The sequence below is a fragment of the Solanum dulcamara genome, chromosome 2 (assembly GCF_947179165.1).
Source record: "Solanum dulcamara chromosome 2, daSolDulc1.2, whole genome shotgun sequence".
In the NCBI taxonomy this organism is placed as follows: domain Eukaryota; kingdom Viridiplantae; phylum Streptophyta; class Magnoliopsida; order Solanales; family Solanaceae; genus Solanum; species Solanum dulcamara.
Window position 1 is genome coordinate 69,586,257 of NC_077238.1, and position 19,956 is coordinate 69,606,212.

The 19,956-nt window shown below is 37.0% G+C and overlaps 1 protein-coding gene across 1 annotated transcript; it reads left to right on the forward strand.

The window, feature by feature from the left end:
- Nucleotides 1-12,062: 12,062 nt before the first annotated feature.
- LOC129872571 (transcription factor BOA-like) lies at nt 12,063-13,174 on the forward strand. The gene is made up of 4 exons (XM_055947530.1): nt 12,063-12,156; nt 12,233-12,306; nt 12,598-13,073; nt 13,159-13,174. Exons 1-4 carry the CDS (start codon nt 12,063-12,065, stop codon nt 13,172-13,174), a joined length of 660 nt encoding a protein of 219 aa, XP_055803505.1.
- Nucleotides 13,175-19,956: the final 6,782 nt, after the last annotated feature.

Consider the following 19,956-nt stretch of genomic DNA (forward strand, 5'->3'; position numbering starts at 1 on the left):
GTCTTCTCCTTTCTTCTCATTCTTGGATGTGCAGGTAGGTGCAGACTTACAATAGACCATCCAGCAATTGGAGGACCATTCATGGTTGCAACACACATGCAGCATCCCACAACAAGATCACCAACACCCTACAACACCTTGATGAATCACATAACACCAATAACAACCAACAGGAATCTGCAGAACACCATCAACCAATGGAGTGCAAGCCTACTGTTTAATTTGTTGATTGGTTCTTGTTTGATTGTTTTTGTCCAGGTAAAAAAAATTCATCAACTTCCAACAGGCAGCACTCACTATGGCTGTTTCTCAACAATGAAACTACACCAGATGAGGAAACCAAACAACCACTGCTTGAGCAACTGTTGGAACCAACAAGAGCTCCACTACCTTTGTGTTTTCTTGTTTGTTTATGCAGGGTGCTGGAGCATCACTGCAAACTCTAACAAGATGCAGTTGCACAAGTCATGTACTATAACAGCAGCAGCTTACCTGAAAGATCTTCAACCATTTCCAGCACACAACAACAACCCTAAATCCCTTGTAGATACCAGAGCAACAACAATAGTACTTGTTTGTGGTCCAACTGATTCTGCAGGTCACACAGAAGCTCCATATGTATCAACCACTCAACAGCATCAGCAACAACACAAGCCAAAAGAGATAATTGGAGGCGTTAGGCGAACGACATTGAATTCAGCTGCCTTAAGCCTAAAGAGAGGGCCTTTAGTAATTTGGATCCTCCAACTTGGGAAACAAGCCTTCAAACTTTGCATGACTAAAGGAGAGGATATATATGCTAATTTCATAAAGTTTCAGCTCAGATGGACAAGTGGAGACGTTAGTCGAGCGACTTGGAAAATGATAACACTCTCCAAAGCTCTTACTGAGGTCCCTTCTTTAATGCTAGTCTGTGTACACTATGTTTTGTTTGGGCTTGCTTGCTGTATTATTGCAGGTGTCTGGAGTGATATATCAGCATTCTTCAATAATAAATACATAGAGAAGAGCACAACTACAACTTCCACACACCCTGCAACCTCTAATCAGCAGGGCAGCAGGTGCAGGGTGAGGAGTAACTTGTGGACCTGTCCAAAGGCCCCCAAACTTTGCAGGATTGCAGCATATATTATTTTGATAAGGCCCAAGAAATTTCATCCCAAACGGATAATTGGAGACGTTAGGCGAGCGAGCTTGAAACAATCAGTTGTCTTAAGCTTAAAAAGGAAGAATTTTGCTAACTAGAAGCTCCAACTTGGGAAACAAGCCTTCAAACCTTGCATGTCTAAAGGAAAGGATATATATGCAAACTCCAGAAAGTTTCAGCTCAAACGGATAAGTCGAGACGTTAGTCGAGCGACATGGAAAATGCTAACAGGCTCCAAAATTCTCTTTGAGATCCATTCCTTTCTATTAACCTGTACAGGTCTTTGCTTGTCCTTGGTTATTTGTTGTGTATTTGTAGGTTGTTGGAGATATACACCAATATGCTTTAACAACAAATACATAGAGGACAACACTGCTACAGGACTATCCATGACTGAAACAAAAGGATTGTGCAGAAATGGAGACCCCTCTTGTTTTTGGTGCTTGTTTGACTGTATGTATTCCTTTGAGACTGGGGCACAAACCTACAGCAGCATCTCCATTCTCCCCATTTGGTTGTTTCTTTGATAATTCCTTATGCAGGTTCAAAGATTCCCAATAGAAGGGAGACAGCAGCTGGGCATAAATGGACCTCCTCTCCTAATCACTACTCCACCTATACCTTCTCCAATAGCTCAACAACTGCAGCAGCCCCCTGTGCAAAACTTTTAGTAACTGCAATAACTCAACAACTGCAGCAGCTCAACACCTGTTTGTTTGGTTGCTTGTCTTTGGTTGAATGTTTTTGTTTAGAACCTCTTTGGAACTGCTATGAGGGCTGCAATAACCTGGGGCTTCTATGGAGCAGAACACTCACATTGCCATCCATACTCTCTATTATCAACACACCACAGCAACAACTACACCAATCTGCAACAAACAAGGAACAAATACAAGCTAGTTACAGCAGCATGCAGATCTCTTTGGTTGTGTGGTTTGTTGGTTTTGTTTGTCTGTACTCCAAGAAGCTGAACCTGATCACAACAATCTACAGCAACCATATATTTGGACCCCCATGCAGGTGGTCGAATGCAGCAACACTTGTTCTGATATTCAGGCTCTTAATTTTCTCCACAACAACTCCAAGGCTGTTGGATACTGTAGCTCCATATATTTCCTTTCCTTTCAGCCCCCATAGCTGATAATCATGATACTGATGCAATGGCACATTTCACCTGGATCTACTTGGTACGACAAGACTAAAAAGAGCAAAGATGAAAAGAATTTTCCCATCCCATGTGAGATAGAAGTTTCGTATACTTGTTCTTCTTCAATGTAGCTATGTCTGGTACGTAGCGTAGTTGGAATAGGACTAGTGTAGGTTACTTTCCTTTTTTCTCATGGAAGGGGAGAGTCTCCCTCATTTATGCTTTCATAGTTGAATTGTACCGGGAGGAGTCCTCTCACAGGTTTACTGCTTTTTAGTTATAGTTAGTCTCTTCTTTGTATCGGGGATGAGTTAGCCGACCTTAATAGGTTAGCCGACTTATGAACCACCATAGGATCGGAGGTAAGGTTTATGTCCCCCTCCTTGTATTTTTATTTTTGATTATTTATGTTAAGGCTTGGGAGTGTTGCTTAACCCCTGACTGTGCACGAGAGGTGGGAGCCTCGTGTAGGGTCTGTTCCCCCCCCCCAAAAAAAAAAAAAAAAAAAAGTAGCTAAAGCATTAAACACCAAACATTTCATCCTCAAAATGGTTACTAAATTAAGTGTTCCCACAAACATATTTCATGCATAAGCCTAGTAGTAGCAGTAGAAAGATCCAATTACCAGGCGCTATACCAGCTAATAATTATCGAAATCTGTGATTAGTTTTGGTGATTCTGGAGGAATTTTGTTTTTCTAGATACTTTATTCATTCCGGTATTGCAAATATATATCCTGATATGAGGAAACACTATTGGTGGTGTAGGATGAAGAGAGTTATCAAGGAGTTTATGGCTAGGTGCTTGAACTGTCATTAGGTGAACTATGAGCAACAAAGGCCAGATGGTTTGACCCAGCGGCTACCCATTCTGGAGTGGAAGTGGAGGATTGTTCTAGACTTTGTGGTAGGATTGTCACGTACTTTTTAGATTTTTGATGCTATTTGGGTTATCGTGGATTGATTAACCAAGTCTGCTCACTTTCTGCCAGTTTAGGGTTTTTATAGTTTAGAGAGGTTAGCTCAGATCTACATTCGAGAGGATGACTATTTGCATGGGGTATTGGTGTCTATAATTTCGATCATTGTACTCATCTCACTTTATGTTTTTGGAGGTTTATTCAGAGATAGTTGGGTACCTGAGTTGGGATAAGCACAATATTTTATCCATAGACTGATGGTCAGTAAGAAAGGACTATTCATGTTTTGAAAGACATGCTTGGAGCCTGTTTTATTGATTTTGGAGGCTAGTGGGACAAGTTCTTAGATTTAGCATAGTTTGCATATAATAATGGCTACCATTCAAGTATTCAAATGGATACATTTATGGCATTGTATGTAGGAGGTATTGGTCTCCAGTAGGTTGGTTTGATGTTTTTGAGTTAGGCCATGAGGCATCGACCTGTTGCGTGATTCTGTAGATAGTGTTTGCGTGATCCAGGAGGCAGGTTAGGAAGTTGACGTCTAGGATATTCCATCGGTGAATGTTCAGTGGATGAATCGTCCGATCGAGGAGGCTACTTGGGATTCTGTGCAGTATTTGTGGTGTATTGGGATACGTGACATGCTTCTCGAGGTGGTAGGGAGATATTTTCGTAAGTTTCCCCCTTTTTAGAAGCCTTTAAGTTTAAAGAGTTGACTTTGGTTAACATCTAGATAATCTGATATCGGAATAGAATTTTGCTAGCTCTATCAACTTTGGGAAGGACCATTTTAGGCTAGTAGCATGCTTGGCTTAAGTCTTGAGGCCTTCAGAGTGAGTTTAAGCCATTGGGAGGGATGATTTTGAAAGTTTGATAAATGTTTGACTTTGATCTACATTATTGGTAAATGTACTTGGATAAGAATTCACTAGTGCAGTTAGCTCCGAAATACTGAGTTTGAGAAACAATGTCCTTTGGTTTGGATCCTAAGAAGATCAGGATGATTTTGTGGTGGTTTACATTTTGCTTCTTTTGTTTTTTATTGTGAGTGTTGACTAGGGTCAACATTTTTGTCAAAACAAACTCCTTTGGTAAACTTGTCGATTTTGTTGAGTCTGAAATATCGTTTATGATTGGGAACAATTTTTTGGACCCCGAAAAAATCTCGAGGGTCCATTCGGAGCTTCGAGCATTTTTGCTCTAATTGTTGTAGCAACACTTGATGGTGCGACCGCTCTTATGGATCCTTGGCTCTACCGATGATTCTGCTCCTGTAGAGAAACAATCGCTCCAGCGGAGTAAGTGACGCTGACAAGATTCCTTCCTGTAGAGCTTTACCGGCACCAACGGTCTCGCTCCTGTGAGACTTAGCTATTGTTGTTAAGCCTAAGGTCACTGTAAATCTTTGCTCATATGCACTTTTTCTCACTCCGATGGTGTTGCACTGATTACCCTTGGTCTGTCGGTGCGGTGATCGCAAACTATTTTAGATGGATTCTTCCCCATTTACTCTAAGTGAAAGAACCCATTTCCTCCATTGTTAGAGCTCGCCCACGGTGGAAATTCATCAATTCTTCACTAATTTAGATGATTCTAAGGTAATTTTTATCCTCTCCACTTTCTAATCCTAATTCTAGATTATTTTTTTGTATTTCTTTCTCTTTTTTGAAGCTCAATTTATGGATTTCTATTTTCTTAAAGTTTGGTATTTGGACCATTTGAGGTATGAATTGACCCCCATCTTCTCAGAACTTCTGGGCATGCGGTCTTCACCTCGAGGGGAACATAATAATGGAGTTAGATTTTTATTTTCTTGTTGAGTTCAGATGGCCAATATTTGTCCCAATAATCGAATTTCATACCATTGATATGGGTATCAGTAGTCCCGTATTGATATGTACTTTCTATTTTTGATAGGGTGGTAGCATTCTGAGGATCATCAGAAAGGAAAAATGGCATGCCCCTAGAAGGTACCTTAGGTGTGGTCGGCACTCGAACACCATTGATGGTCCCCAAGTGAACAACTTGGTCCAATTCCACATTAATCATTTAAAGAAGACTCAATATGAATTTAAAAGACATTAGGATGAGCTAATCAAACCAACAACTCAAAGAAGAACAATGCGTTTTAAAACCAATCTCAACTCAACTCCATGTCAAAGAATAGTTTGAAAATAAAACAATTACTCAACATCATCACTATCCATCTATGAAACCTCTATCACTGTCCAGGAGGTTCCAGTGACAAGTCTATGGATACCCAAAAGAAAAAGAAATGATCATGATTCCTTTGAAGGCAAGGGAAAATACCAAAAGAAAATAAAATGATCATGGTTTCTTTGAAGGCAAGGAGGTCTCACCACTATCAAAAAAGGAAAATAGATCTTCAATGGAGCATTTGTTGATGATATCCAGCACCTGTATCTGCATCATGAAATGATGCAGGTCAAAAATCATTAGTACATGGAATGTATGAGTATGTAAAATGGTAGGAAGCAGAAACAATCAACAACACTTACCTCAAGCTCATCAATCAACTCAGAGGATATGCAAAAATTTAGAATTTAGTAAATGTTTTTCAAATCTACTCAATCATCTATAATCTCAATCAAACAATCCTATCATGCAAGATCATATCTTAATTGGGAGTTTTTCGAACCGACAACCATCACCTAAAAGTCGGTGATGTACAACGAAGAGGTGTCATTGTAACACCCTGTCTAATACTTTGCCAGGGTAAGGGGCGAATCACTATCATTAGATCCACAATCAATCAAAGTCCATTATTTTGGTACTTAAAGGTTTAACCCTTCATCCTACCCAAGTAGAGGTTCAAATGCGGTTTCAACCTTGAGGTAGGTTACAATTTTCCTTTTTGAGACTTGGCTTAGATATCTCCTATATATTTGGAGTTTCATTGATTGTTAGGAAGGCTTAGGATGAGGCTATAAGTTTGTATGATCCTTAGGCTATATTTTTTCCACTTTGCGGTAACTATATTAGTACTTTAGTGTTAAATCCTTAGGCTAGGTTTGGACTTTGTTTCAAATGACGTTATAGGATTCTTAGAATGCTTATATGTGGTTTAAAACTTATATATATATGCACATTTGTTGGTTTTTTATGAATGTGTACTTGTTCTGATTATTTTTGAGCTTTTAATGTATTATTATCGTGTTTATGGAACATTGGTCTTGGATTGACTGGAGTTCTAGGTTTGTACGACTGTATTATGATGGGTGTCTACCTTGTTGTATATGTATTCTGAATGTATTGTGAATGATTTGATGGTGATTGATATTTACACACATTCATGGCATCTATATCTAGCATAATTTAAATTAGAAAGAAAGAAAATGTGTATGTGAGGCCCGTAAATAATTTCTAACTCAATTTACATTATTTGGCTCTCCGAGGAGCACGTGATTGGGTTACTTGTGGAGTTGGGAGTTCTAAAAGAAAGGTTGTATCATCTTCTCGGGACTTTGGATTTTAAACGGACATTTACTTCAACCTGTTGATTTTACCATTATGACTTGAAAATTGTTCGTCGAAAATATTCTTTTATACAAGAGTTCAGATAAAAAGAAGAGTTTTTTTAAAAAAAATATGTGATTTTCTATGGTTTTTGTAAGAGATGGGTTGTTTTACTTGATATCGTAATCCCGTGGGAAATATTTCGGGTTGCACTTCATGCACACTGCATATGTTGATGAGCTTTGGCGACCCCATAGATTGAATTTCTAATTTTACTTTTATACATATGTTGATGAGTTGAGGCGGGTCTATGGAATGTCTCGAGGATCCCATAGGGTGGCCGACAAGAAAATTCTGGGAGGGTTTTACTTTATACATGCATTGGCCACATATGCATTGCATCATTTTTGTTATATATTTATTTGTGATTGACTTTAATAGTGTGTTGAGTGCTTATTATTATTATTATCTTCGTTATCAGTATTGGCTATACTTTTTTAGTTAGTTGTTGAATCACAGTATTAGCACTATCGTGCCTTTTTAATTTTATATAGTTTTTATCTGAGCTTGATCGGCCTATGATGCCTTTTGAATACCCCATTTCTTGGTACTTATACTACACCTCTGTGTCTTTTTCTGATGTAGATCTTAGTATGAGACAACCTTGTTGAGTATCGCATCTCCCGTGGTCGTCGCAGATGTTACACCCCACACTCTCGAGCTCGGAATGTCTCTTAAGTTCTTTAGATATTATCATGTGAGCCAGATAAGCTACGACACTATCAAAGGACTCCAAAGAAAAGGAGAAGGTGTTACCCCATAGTAGAGAAGGTTGGAAAAAGAGTCATAAGAATCCAGAAGGAATTGGAGGCCAAATAATGAGTCGTAGGACTCGATTTACCTATGTAAGCTACCAACTTATATGTCTTACATACTTGAGTTGCTTAAGGACATACCAAGCTTACGTAGCATGGATTACATAGGCTCCTAAAATAAGACGAGATTACCAACCCACGAGGAAGGGGAAAAGATGACACGTGGAAGCCAATGGAGGAGCAACACGTGGCATCACCTCAAGCAAGCAGGTGACCCACCTACTTAGGGTCAAGTAGGTGACCCACCTACTTGGGAGGTGGGGCCCACAAGGACACGTGTCACCATATGGGTATGACACATGTCACCTCTTAGGACCACATATATACATGTATATGTGTCTTATACTTCAGTTCTGATCCATTAAGCTTCAACAAAAACTCAAGAACAAACCCTAGAACAAGAGAGAAAAATATGACGGCTTGGAGGAGAAAAATAGGTGCGTCCCGATTTCGCTCCGTAAATTAATTAGATAAGGTATTATTATATCAAGTGGAGGTTTTTAACAACGTAGCTTACTTATTTGGGGCAGCAAAAACGAGTAACAAGCAGCCACAACATTTCAGTCGCGTCAAGGAGGTTCCGAAGTTAATTTTCAGCGTGTTTGGAAGGACATTTTATAAGCTATGGCTTGATTATCTTCTCCCACGTTTTGTTAAGGGTTTTTCCATGTTATTATGGTGTTCATAATGTAAATTTAAGGTTTGGAGCAGCACCAAACGGACAGCAAACAGTCCACTCCGTTTCAGCACATCAAGAGATTTTCCGAGGCGGGTTTTGGTGTGTTTTGGCCAATTTCGGGTAAGGTAAGGTTTCTCCTTTAAATTTGAAGTTTATGATGTTATTATAGGGTGTATTACACACCTTGTGGGCTGCTGGAAGTTGGGAAAAAGTCGGAAAAAGTTCGACATTCGAAATAAACTAAATCGGAATCATTATAGTTAAATTGTTGTTGAAATAAGGTGTTGTGCGCGTGGGGGATGCTGATGGTTGTGTTGTGGCGTGTTTCAGGGCCTAAAATTGTTCTAAATAAGGTGGTGGAGATTCTGGTTACAGCCACATGATTCCACTCTTCGTACGGTTAAAGGTTTCGCAAAATAGAAACTAGAAACCCTCTTTTGGTATCGTAACCTCGGGCGAGTCGTTTGGAGTTTATATTGTGTAATATTGCCATGTTATATATATATATATGAGATTCTGGTTGTATTTTTGGTTGGCTTCAGGTGTTAAGGACATGGTTGGAAATTTGGATAGGGCACATTATAGGGGAGGTGCTGCCCGATTTTCGTTAACGCCTTAACTAGTTAAGGAACTAGTCAAGAAGGCGAGCGAAGGGATGAATGTTATGAATACTCATGGGTAGTCTAAGTTGCTGAAAATTCTAAGGTTGTTAATACTTGCATTACTTCCATGTTAAATAGGTTTCGAGGACAACGACGTGGACGTGATTAAGAGAAGTCCATACGAGGTATGTGAAGCTTTCTTTTGGCGTGTTTTTGGAAAAAGTACATAGAGCTATTCTTCTTTTCTTTTGGCATGTCTTAGAGGTAAGCTATAAATTATATGTATATGATATCTGGGATTCAATCCATTCGTAAAGCCCTAAGTATGAGTCGAGACTCTTGTTTACTTTTTGATGCTAGAACTCCTGCAATAGTTGGGTTGTTGCCTTTAAGTCTTCTATGTAATGAAAAGTAGTACATGTAAAGCTTATCTCTCCTTTCCTATAGAATGACTTACTTTTAAGTAAAACGATATATGATATGGGTTTAGAGGTAATTCCATTTATGAGCTCTGAGTGTAACTCGTGACTTGTAGTCACTTCTGAACATTAAGAGTCTGAGAATAGTCAAACTATTATTCTCCAGCCTGCTATATAGTGAATAGTAAGTGGAGATACAAGCTCCTTTTCTTGAAGGCTCTGAAACGATCAATGTCTTTGATTGCATAACTGTGTCTCTGATTGCATAAACCATGTTTCTGATTGCATAAGCTATGTGGCATTGTCTTGATGCATGTCTGTGATTACTGAGGCCCCAATTGATGTAACCCCTAATGACATCTAAAGGGCACTTCGGATAAGTACCTTCCTAGTCTTCAGGTGATGATTCATTTGAGTGTTTCATTGAGTCTCAGAGGGTGACTTAGTTGCATATAGTTTCTCATTACTCTACTCGTGCATGCTGTAACCCTTCTTTCTTCGCATCCCACGATGGGCCGAATATTATGTCGGGCGTAGCTTTACTACTTCTTCCACTGTGTCCCGGGATGAATGTGTATAGTTCCACGCACGAAGAGACGATGCCGTACATGAGGTGTGATATATGTTATATGTTATGACGATACGATTATTCACCGAGTCCCGGGCCAGATGTAATATGATAGTATGTGTGGCGAAATAAGGAAGGAACACTAAGTCTCATCTTAGAGGGTCGGGTACGGTATGTATATTATGATGGTACGCTATAGACGTACACCACTCCATTCACTGAGTCCCTCACTAAAGAGCCGGATACTTTATGTAGGCATGCATATGAGATTAGAGTGATACATTGTGACCCTGAGCCCCGTAGTGAACCGGGTGTAATACGATGACATACATGATAAGATTATACCATGTACGAGGATATGATACCGTATACAATAATACAATACCGTATACGATGATATGATGAAATGAAATGCGTGATGATATGATGATATGTGAATATGAAGAAATGATTATGACACCGAGTTCACTAGAGGACCGGGCACAGTATATGATGATGTATAGGATTACGTGTCCTAAGGTGCAGGTATAGTAATTTGTTAATTGTTATACTTGTCCCCTGTATCCCTATTTCAGTTATGGTCTCAGTTACGATGTATTATGCTTTAAATACTCAGTACATATATCGTACTGACCCCCCTTTTCTCGGGAGGCTGCGTTTCATGCCAGCAGGTACAGATGCTCATTTTGGAGATCAGTCATCTTAGGAGTTCCTCTCAGCTATGTTGAAAGTGCTTCACTGTTCTGGAGCCCAACTTTTGATACTGGTCACTTAATGTATATATTTGTACATTCAGGGGTACGGCGGGGGCCCTGTCCCGCCATATATTACTGTTACTATTCCTAGAGGTATGTAGACATATGGATGTGGGTTGTTTGTAAGTTCATTTCTATTGTGCCTATACGGCATTTTGTGAATATTTTTATGTTACAGCAGCCTTGTCGGCTTGCATGCCCTTATGTGTTATGAGATGAGTGAAAGAGGCCACGCATACACGAAAACGTTTTAACTCATTGAGGTTTTTTTTGTGAGTAGTATCACCTTGTTCATAGTTCAATTTGACTACAACTGATAGGTAGATATACGGGGGTCCAAGTCGGACCCTAGTTGCGGCCTATGAGGTTGGGTCGTGACAGCAGATTTGGATCGTGGTGAGCTCTTGACGTCTAGATATTTGTTATTTTCCTTCTTTTATACTGTCTATGTAGCTTTGTACTTTGATTAGACAATTCTATTGTATATAGCCTTTCTATACTTGGACGCTCTTGTACTAGTGACACCAGGTTCGGTGTTAGTTCTTGTATATAGTTTGTTTTCTTGGTCACTTTTGGGCCCTTTTTGTATATTTTGTATCGTTTTATACATATCTATGCTATGTGGCCCTTTTCTTATTATTACTTCGATGTAGTTATGCTTAGTGTTTTATTTGTTTTTCCTCTTTGGGTTTTTAGCTTGCCTACTAGGCGTTATGGTAAGCACCATCATAGCTCGATTTCAGATCGTGACATTGTCCCAGATAGCATGCTTATAAAAAAGTGGCAAAAAGTATGTAAATCCCCTAAGAAAACTTCTAGGTATGCATAAGTTGTCCCGACACTACGGTTATAAAACAATTATGTAAATCTCCTGAAGAAATTATTCCAGGTGTGCATAAGTTGTCCCAGACATTAAGTTTATAAAAGAATTATGTAAATCCCCTTAAGAAAGTAAATAAATGCACAATAATTACGCAAACTAATTTGAGTTGAACAATTTTTTGTAATGCATAATTAAAGAAGTATATTATATTAAATTCAAGTCAATGATCCATTTTGTCTTGATAGACCAAATCCATGACACGTGTCAAGATGACATGGCATCCCTATTTTAAGACTAATAGGATGGTGTCACTTGTTAAAATGGAATGAAAATATCTCAATTTTGGCCAATTAGAATAAACCTTAACAAACTACATGACGACAAACATAAACCAAAAAAATAAGGAAAGAGAATTCATTCACACTTGGACTACCTACTCACTCCAACTATAAATAGGAGGTCACATATATTTTTAAGGACATTCAACAAGTATTACAAAAGGCATCAACATCGACTTTAAAGCTCTTCCAAGGAGGGATTATTAGAGTTCTACATCGAAATCAACCCGAAACAACGAGGTATCATCCGACTTATCAAGATCAAGGCACAACATAAAATTTTTGATCATTTGTTGATTTTAAAAATACTATGGAAGGACGAGGGGAGAAAAGGCCACGTATGAAATGGACACCGGATCTTGATGAAAAATTCAATGAAGTTGTCCACTACTTAGGAGATAAAGGTACGTGTTTCTAAGAAAGAATTTTTCTTAATAATACGTTTTTCAACTATTGAATCCTCATTTTTTGTCATTGTAGCCACTCCCACACCCATCATGCAGTCAATGAATCAGCCCCAGTTGACTCGCAAACAGGTTGAGAACCGTCTGCAGGTATCAAAATTTGTTTTAGATTTTATCATTACTAATCCTTACTCTACTAATATCTGATATTTTCTTAATTACAAATTATTCAATGGTTTCATTAATGAAAATTAAAATTTTACAATAAAAGAGATTGTTAGCTATGCGGATTAATCAAGATATCAACGTTGGACTCATCTAAGATCTTAGTTAGCATCTAATCATGAAAAAGCATATATGATATATTCAAGTGTGGACAATAATAGATCGATATTTGGTTAGTCTGTTCTAATTGTTTTCATCTTTTTGTTTCTTTTGCAGAAATATAGAGTAAGAAAACGACAAGCTCAACTAGTTGAACCTGCCTATTCTTCTATAGTTAACCAATCTAAAATCACCTCGCAAACACCACATTCTGTAGTTCCAAGAAATCATTTTAATGTAATCAATTCAAGTGATTTCCAAATGAACTTCAACAAACCATACTTACCTATATCACATACAGTACCTTCTTTAGTTCCACCAAATGATTTTTTTATAGGGTTGGATGACTTGATCCAAAATCTTGAACTGGATCTCAATTACAAAACAATAGAAAATCCGATTAACACTTATTTCAATATGGATCATGAAAATCATTCAGATGTATTGAAAGAAAAGGAGTTCACTATGAACTTCAACACATCAATTCAAGAAGCATATTTACCTCAACCACCTGTCGTTCCACCGAATGATCTATTCAAAAGGTTGAAAGATCCCTTGAGTAGCAGCTCAATTCAAGATAATATCTCTATAAGGTCAGTATTAACATGTAACCAAAAACAAATATTTAACTTATGGTTAATTTTATCAATTTTTAATACTATATATTTTTGCAAACAGGAACCAGAATTCTTGATATACACAATTGCATTTCTAGAGCACCTCAAGGGCTTTTTATTTGTGGAAATGGAATGCAACAGAGAATGATGTTCAATAATTTTTTATTGATCTATTGTCCTTCTTTAAAAAATGTAATTTCTTTTATTTATGTTTTAATGAATAGTATAAAAAAATGAAAAGGAAATCAAATAAAATATTAGTGCATTTCTTAGTCAAATTATCCTCTCTATTCCTTTCTTTCCATTCTAATCAACAATAAAAGTTCTACGGAGAAATCATTTTTCTTTATTTATTTTGTTTATAATTGGAGGAATAGGTGTATATTATGGAAGAGAATTAGAAGGGAAAATAAAATGATAAAAAATGGTTTTAATTAGTTATTTTAATGAAAATTATTTTTAATTTTAGTAAAAGGACATTATTTTATCGGATAATGTTATGTTTCCTAATATTTTCTCTTACATAATTAATTAGCGGAAATCTATTATTACCTCTAAATAATTATCATTAATTAAGTCCCTTTTTATAATATTTATATCATAGACCAACTCCAAGAAAATAGTGGTGAGGGTTGAAATACCTATTATAGTTTATGTTGTCAATATATACATAATTCAATAGAAGACAAAATTATATGACTAAACAATTATGAACATAAGGCAAAATGATAAATGCATCAAAATAACATAATAAGTATACAACAATTATGTTGATAATTTAGTGCAAGTATGATAAAGATTCAAGCATTAATAGCACTGATGCTCCTAGCACAACAAATATGTGTGTAGACTATTCTATCTATCCGGGGTGATACAACGACTCATGAGAGATGAATTCGTTCCACACATTGTATAGACCTCTCATATTCTAATTATATCTCATATAAAAAAACTCACATGTGATATTAAAGTCAGGTTATATGATCAAATGTGAAATTTACAAGTATATAAACAAAGCATGATAAATATTTGGACATTTATCTAACATGCATATAACTCGTCGCATGAAAACAATGTCAATAACATTATCACTAGTATAAAGTGAGCTCACATAGTTATGCAACAAATAAGATAGACAAAGAAGACAAGGAATCTTATAATATCCCAATAAATACCCAAGGTGTTTGATAAGTGTTTGTGACCTTTCCTATACAAAATTTCATATCACAAACAAATTCAATTTGGGAAAAAATATTTTCATCGAAGTTAAAGTCTTAACTTACCTCCTTCCCACAACTTTCTAACCTCTACGAATAATGTTTTTCTTATGTTGGAGCTTCTAACTACTCCTAATCTATATAAAAATAATAATCTATGAGGTTAGAAAGGTCCAACGATTATATATTATAATCTTTTATGAATTTGAAGTACAATTTATCAAGAACTCAAACTCAAGCCTCAAGGTAAAAATTGAACTTTATTACAATTTGAGGTAACCCATAATTCCACAAAATCTAAACTATATTAAGACATCATATCTGATAATAAATTGGCATTCAAATCAATATGTTTCTCTCTCTGAAAACCTATGGAGAAAATTCCGTATTTCACATCAAACATCTAATGATTTATGCTTAGGATAATCAACCAATAACATGATAATAGTAATTACCTGCTATTTGTAGAGAAAAATCCTCACTTAAATCCTAGTTTTCTCGAGGTCCATAGATTTAACTAGGGGTGAACAGGGCAAACTGATAAACCGCACCAAACCGACAAACTGAACCAAACTAGAAAAAAACCCGACTAGTGGTTTGGTTTGACTTAGTTTGGTGTTTGGAAAAAAAACCCGACCATTATAGAGTTGGTTTAGTTTAAACTAAAAAAGTGAAACCGAACCCAAACCGATCCGATTATAGATATACTACTTTTAAATTATATTATACATAAAAATATTATTAAAATGTAATTTATAAATATTTTTTTAAAATGTTTCATAATTTTTGTTTTCTTTCTTACATTTAGATTTGGACTTGAGAAGCCATCTAAATAATATACAAAAAAGCCCATCTTATAAAATTATATTATAAAGTTAAAACTTCAAATAGTGTTTTGCCTCCATCTTATATGTTGATATTTTGTATTAGAACTCTTTTTAAGAAGCACTACTCTGTGTTTTTTATTAAATACTATTGTCACGCCCCGGGAAGGTACCCTAGGCGTGACCGACACTCAAAAGCCATTTCTGGCCTTCAAGCGAACCACCTGGTCCAGTCACACATTCATTCAATCACATTCTCTCAGCGGAAGACTCAGTCAATGAAGTACTATTCATAATTTAGGGACAAAGGCCAAATAACTATCAAATCAACCAACAGTTATAGAAGAACTACTCAAAAGAACAATCCAATATTTTTACGCTCCGGTCTATGAAGCCTCTATCAATAATCTAGGAGGTGCCAATGACAAGCCCATGGCTACCAACATTCAAAATAAGGGAAACAACACAAAACTATACAGGAAACTCAACGTTCTTCAGAAACTAGGAGGACTCACCAACTAGCTGGGAGTGTGTGGATCTTCAACGGTGCGCTAGTTGATGATCTCTAGTACCTATCTCTGCATCATGAAACGATGCAGGTCAAATGGCATCAGTACATGGAATGTACGAGTATGTAAAATGGCCGAATGAAACAACATCAGAAAGGACCAAATCAACTCGGGAATCTCAACTCAGAAAGAAGTACAACTCAACAAGCATCCTGAGTCTAAGCAAGAATATAGTTTAGGGGGGACCAAATCACATACTATCACGACCCGAATCCAGGTGTGATGGCACTCATATCAACCCACCGAGATAAGTCGGCCTAATAACCAATAGAAAGTAAATATGGAAGTAATTGAGATAAATCAAGGTTTAACTTAGTCAAAAATAAATAAACAATCTCAAAATCCCCCAAGACTGGTTGTCACGTATACAAGCCACTAATGTATTATCGAAGTACAAAAAGAAATACAGTCACAATGTCTTCGTATCTAGAATAGGACTAAAATATAATAAAAGAGTAAGAGGTGTCCGCTGGATGGATGTAACAGCTACCTCAACACTCGGAATTGATAACCTCGACTGTAGTGGAAAATAGTAGAAGATCAAGCAGGTCCGGGCTCACAACCTACACAAGTGTGGAAGCAAGGGGTGAATACCAAACAACACGGTACTCAGCAAGTGGATAGCTAAAACTAAGCAAAGCTTAATAGATACAAGTACTCCTGTCCTCCCAACCGAACCTCCTTAACTACAACCTGCATAAAATCAGCCCAACTCTACATTTGTACAATAACAACAGTAATACAGTCCAAAAATACTCATCAATAGTCTCGTCAATGAATCATACCAAGTCAAGTTCAGCTCACACAGAGCAATATGGGGGTAAACATAAATTCACAAATATCAGAAAGGTGCAATGCAGTGCAATGAAATGATGCATGCCTGTCCTATCAGTACATATCCGCTGAATCACAGTCCAGAACCCATGGAGGATATTTATCCATGTAACTTGCCACAGAGCATGTGGCCCATCCCCTCAATATATATATCCTGCCACGGAGCGTGTGGCTCGACCCCTTTTGTTTCATATTATTTTCAGTCTTAACACAATATGTCAGAACCAATGCAATCAATTCATGTTCATATAATTCACGATAATAACATGACAACAACAATAATTTTTCCTATCTCACATCAACATAGTCATTTCACATGTCCAAAATCACAACATATCAATTTCACCAATACATGTCATTAGATCACCATTTTATACCCCTCATCTCCATTTTTAAGGTCAATCATACAGTCAATAACCTAGTCCAATTCTCATTACTCCCTAGTATATATGACACGGAAATACAAGCATCTATAAGCTTAAACTGAGGTTTAAAAATTCACTTGCCTCAAATAATCATGCAATTATTCTGAGACCTGAGCCTTCCCCTTTTGCTGGGTTTCCAAATCAATGTAATCTAGTCAAATAATTAATCACAATAAGATTTCGAAACTAACAACACCCATGTCTATCCTAGACCCAAAACTCACACAAATCTATAATCAAGTTCCCAAATCTTGATGCCAATTAATAAATCAAATCTTATATTTTCTAAATTTCAAGCCTAGGGTTAAGTCTTAATTTCTCCAATATCATAAATTTAATGGAATTTATATAACATAATATGCCTAACATTTAATTACCTATCTCAATATATGAAAACTTAATTATAATATGATAATTAACTAAAAAAAAATTTCAATTGGTACAAAGCAGTACGTATCCTAAATGTGCAGAAACATAAAACTTATGCAAACTAGTATATAACATTACAACTAATCATGACTATTGAATGATTGGCCATTGTTATTTTTCAATGATTACACCTATATGCATAACTGTAACTACTTTGTAGCCAAATCCAAGCCGTTATAACTAGTTTCAACCAACACCAATATTTGATCAGTGATACAGTAATATATATATATATATTGCATATCCTAGCAATTAATATTAACGAGACTGAAGTTTGCCATTACCTGAAGCAGTTTCGGCCGTTCTTCGGCATCGCAGGTAAGTGTTCTCATTCTCTCTTATTTTTTTTCTAATTAATTAATTACTAAAAATTTTATAAACCTACTAACTCTAATTTAATAAATATGGGATAAGTGGTACAGGATGTTAAATATATTATCACTTCAGTCCATTAATTACATGGGTTATCTAAATTCACCCCTCTGTTAATTAACCATGGTTATCGAATAGTCCAAATTTCTAATTTAAATTTTTTTTTGTGGAGAGAGTATTTTATGGAAGAGAAATGACTCATTCTTAAAATGACCAAACAGGTCATAACACATACAATTCAACTCAATCTGACTCAGAGTACTATCAAGACCTATCTGGGAGTTTCTCTTATCCGACAACTATCACTTATGAGCCAGTGACAGTACAACAAACCGACGTTGTTGCCGCGTCCGTTCATACTTTGCCGGGGTATGAACGAATCAACCAATCATGGATCCAATCCAACCAAGTCCTATAATGTCAGGACAATAATTTTGGGGAAGCATCCGACTTTAACGGTTCAATCCCCTCCTACGTTTGGTGATGTAGTTATTGGGTTCGAGTATGGACTATACTCTTACCCAATTCGGTGCTCGATACTCCTCCCAAAATTCAATGCTCATAAAACTCCATCCAATCAACTTAATCAAATCATATCGACAAGTCTGATTTAGAACCTTGTCAACTCATCAACTCTATCACCATCAAACATCTCCCAATCATACTATCTGTTTGATTCCAATCATATCTTTCAAGAGTAAATTTAAATGTACATTTATAGCATCATACAAACATATCCAACCATTTCTCTATTCATTTAACAGATCTTTGGAACTCATCACAACTCCAAGGTTTTAGACCAATAATTTAAAATGAACAACATATTTAAGAGAATTAGCATCTTTGTCATAATCCACATAGTTAAGAAAATCAATAAAGCATGTTTAACAACTCATCTTCAGCAACTCATACTCACATGAAGGTTCTTTCTAGAAGTTTCTTGTCTCAACAACATCAACATAACAAGCATCACATTAATGGATGACAAGACTCATTTAGACATAGTCCTATCAAGAAACTCCATTCTTATGAACATTTAACCTCAAAGAAAGTGTAGGGCACATGGGTGGACTCAACCCATGTTTTGATTAGCCTTACATACCTTAGTGAAGACTTGAAGAAAACCTTGATGTTGGTTCTTCAATGGAAAGCTTGAATCTTGAAGCTCTTGGAGGCACTTTTTGTTGGAGAAGGATTTGGAGAAGAAGAAGATGAGATAGAAATTTTCTAGGACTTTTAGAGAGAGAGAAAGAGGGGCTGAAAATAGTCCCAAAAACATCCCAAGGCTGTGTATATATAATTTGGGGAAATACCCAAATTGCCTTTTCTCCAAAATCTAGAAAATAGGCCAAACACACTCTTGGCACGATAGTGGCGCGTTGCGCCACTGCAGCGCCAAGTCGAATAGGCTTAAAAACCCTGCAACCCAATAGTGGCGTATCACACCAGGGACCAAACTACTGAGGCTGTTTTGTGGCGCGATAGTGGCGCGTCGCGCCCTTACAGCGCCAAGCCCAAGTTTTCTGGGTTCTGGAAAATAGGCTTGAAAACCATACACATCTCGTAGTGGCGCGCTGCACTAGGGACCAAAATACTAAGGCTTATTCCTGGCGCGATAGTGGCACGTCGGGCCACTGTGGCACCAAGCCCAGATTTCCAGTAGTTGCAACCCAGGCCTGAAATTCCTGCCGTGCTAGTTCGCCTTAGGATCGTCATATCTTTTGACTCCAAACTCTAAAAATTACATTCCTAGTGGCGTCGGAAAGAAGACTCGATTACCTTTAATTTAATAGGTCGTGGGTCACCCAGATTGTCATTTTTCAAAATATAGGGTCGTTAGAAGTCGACCCCTTATATGAACTCATCCTAAAACTTAGCCATGACGAATCTTTTGGACTTAGCTTGGTGCTAGGGGTCCTTTGTGACCCCATATCACCTCTAACACTTTTTAATTTCTCAGGGACTCATCTTAACTCATGCATATACTTCACAATAATAGAGTTCGACCCTACACAAATACAAGAAAGGTCTGAATCTTAGGGAAAAATTTTGGGGGGTGTTACAATATCTCCCTCTTGGGATCATTCATCCTCGAATAACGAGTAAACCAAGAATGGAAGTCAGGTTACAAATCACAATTAGAATTCAGTCAATCAACCAATCAATTTCTCAAATAAAATAAAAAAACA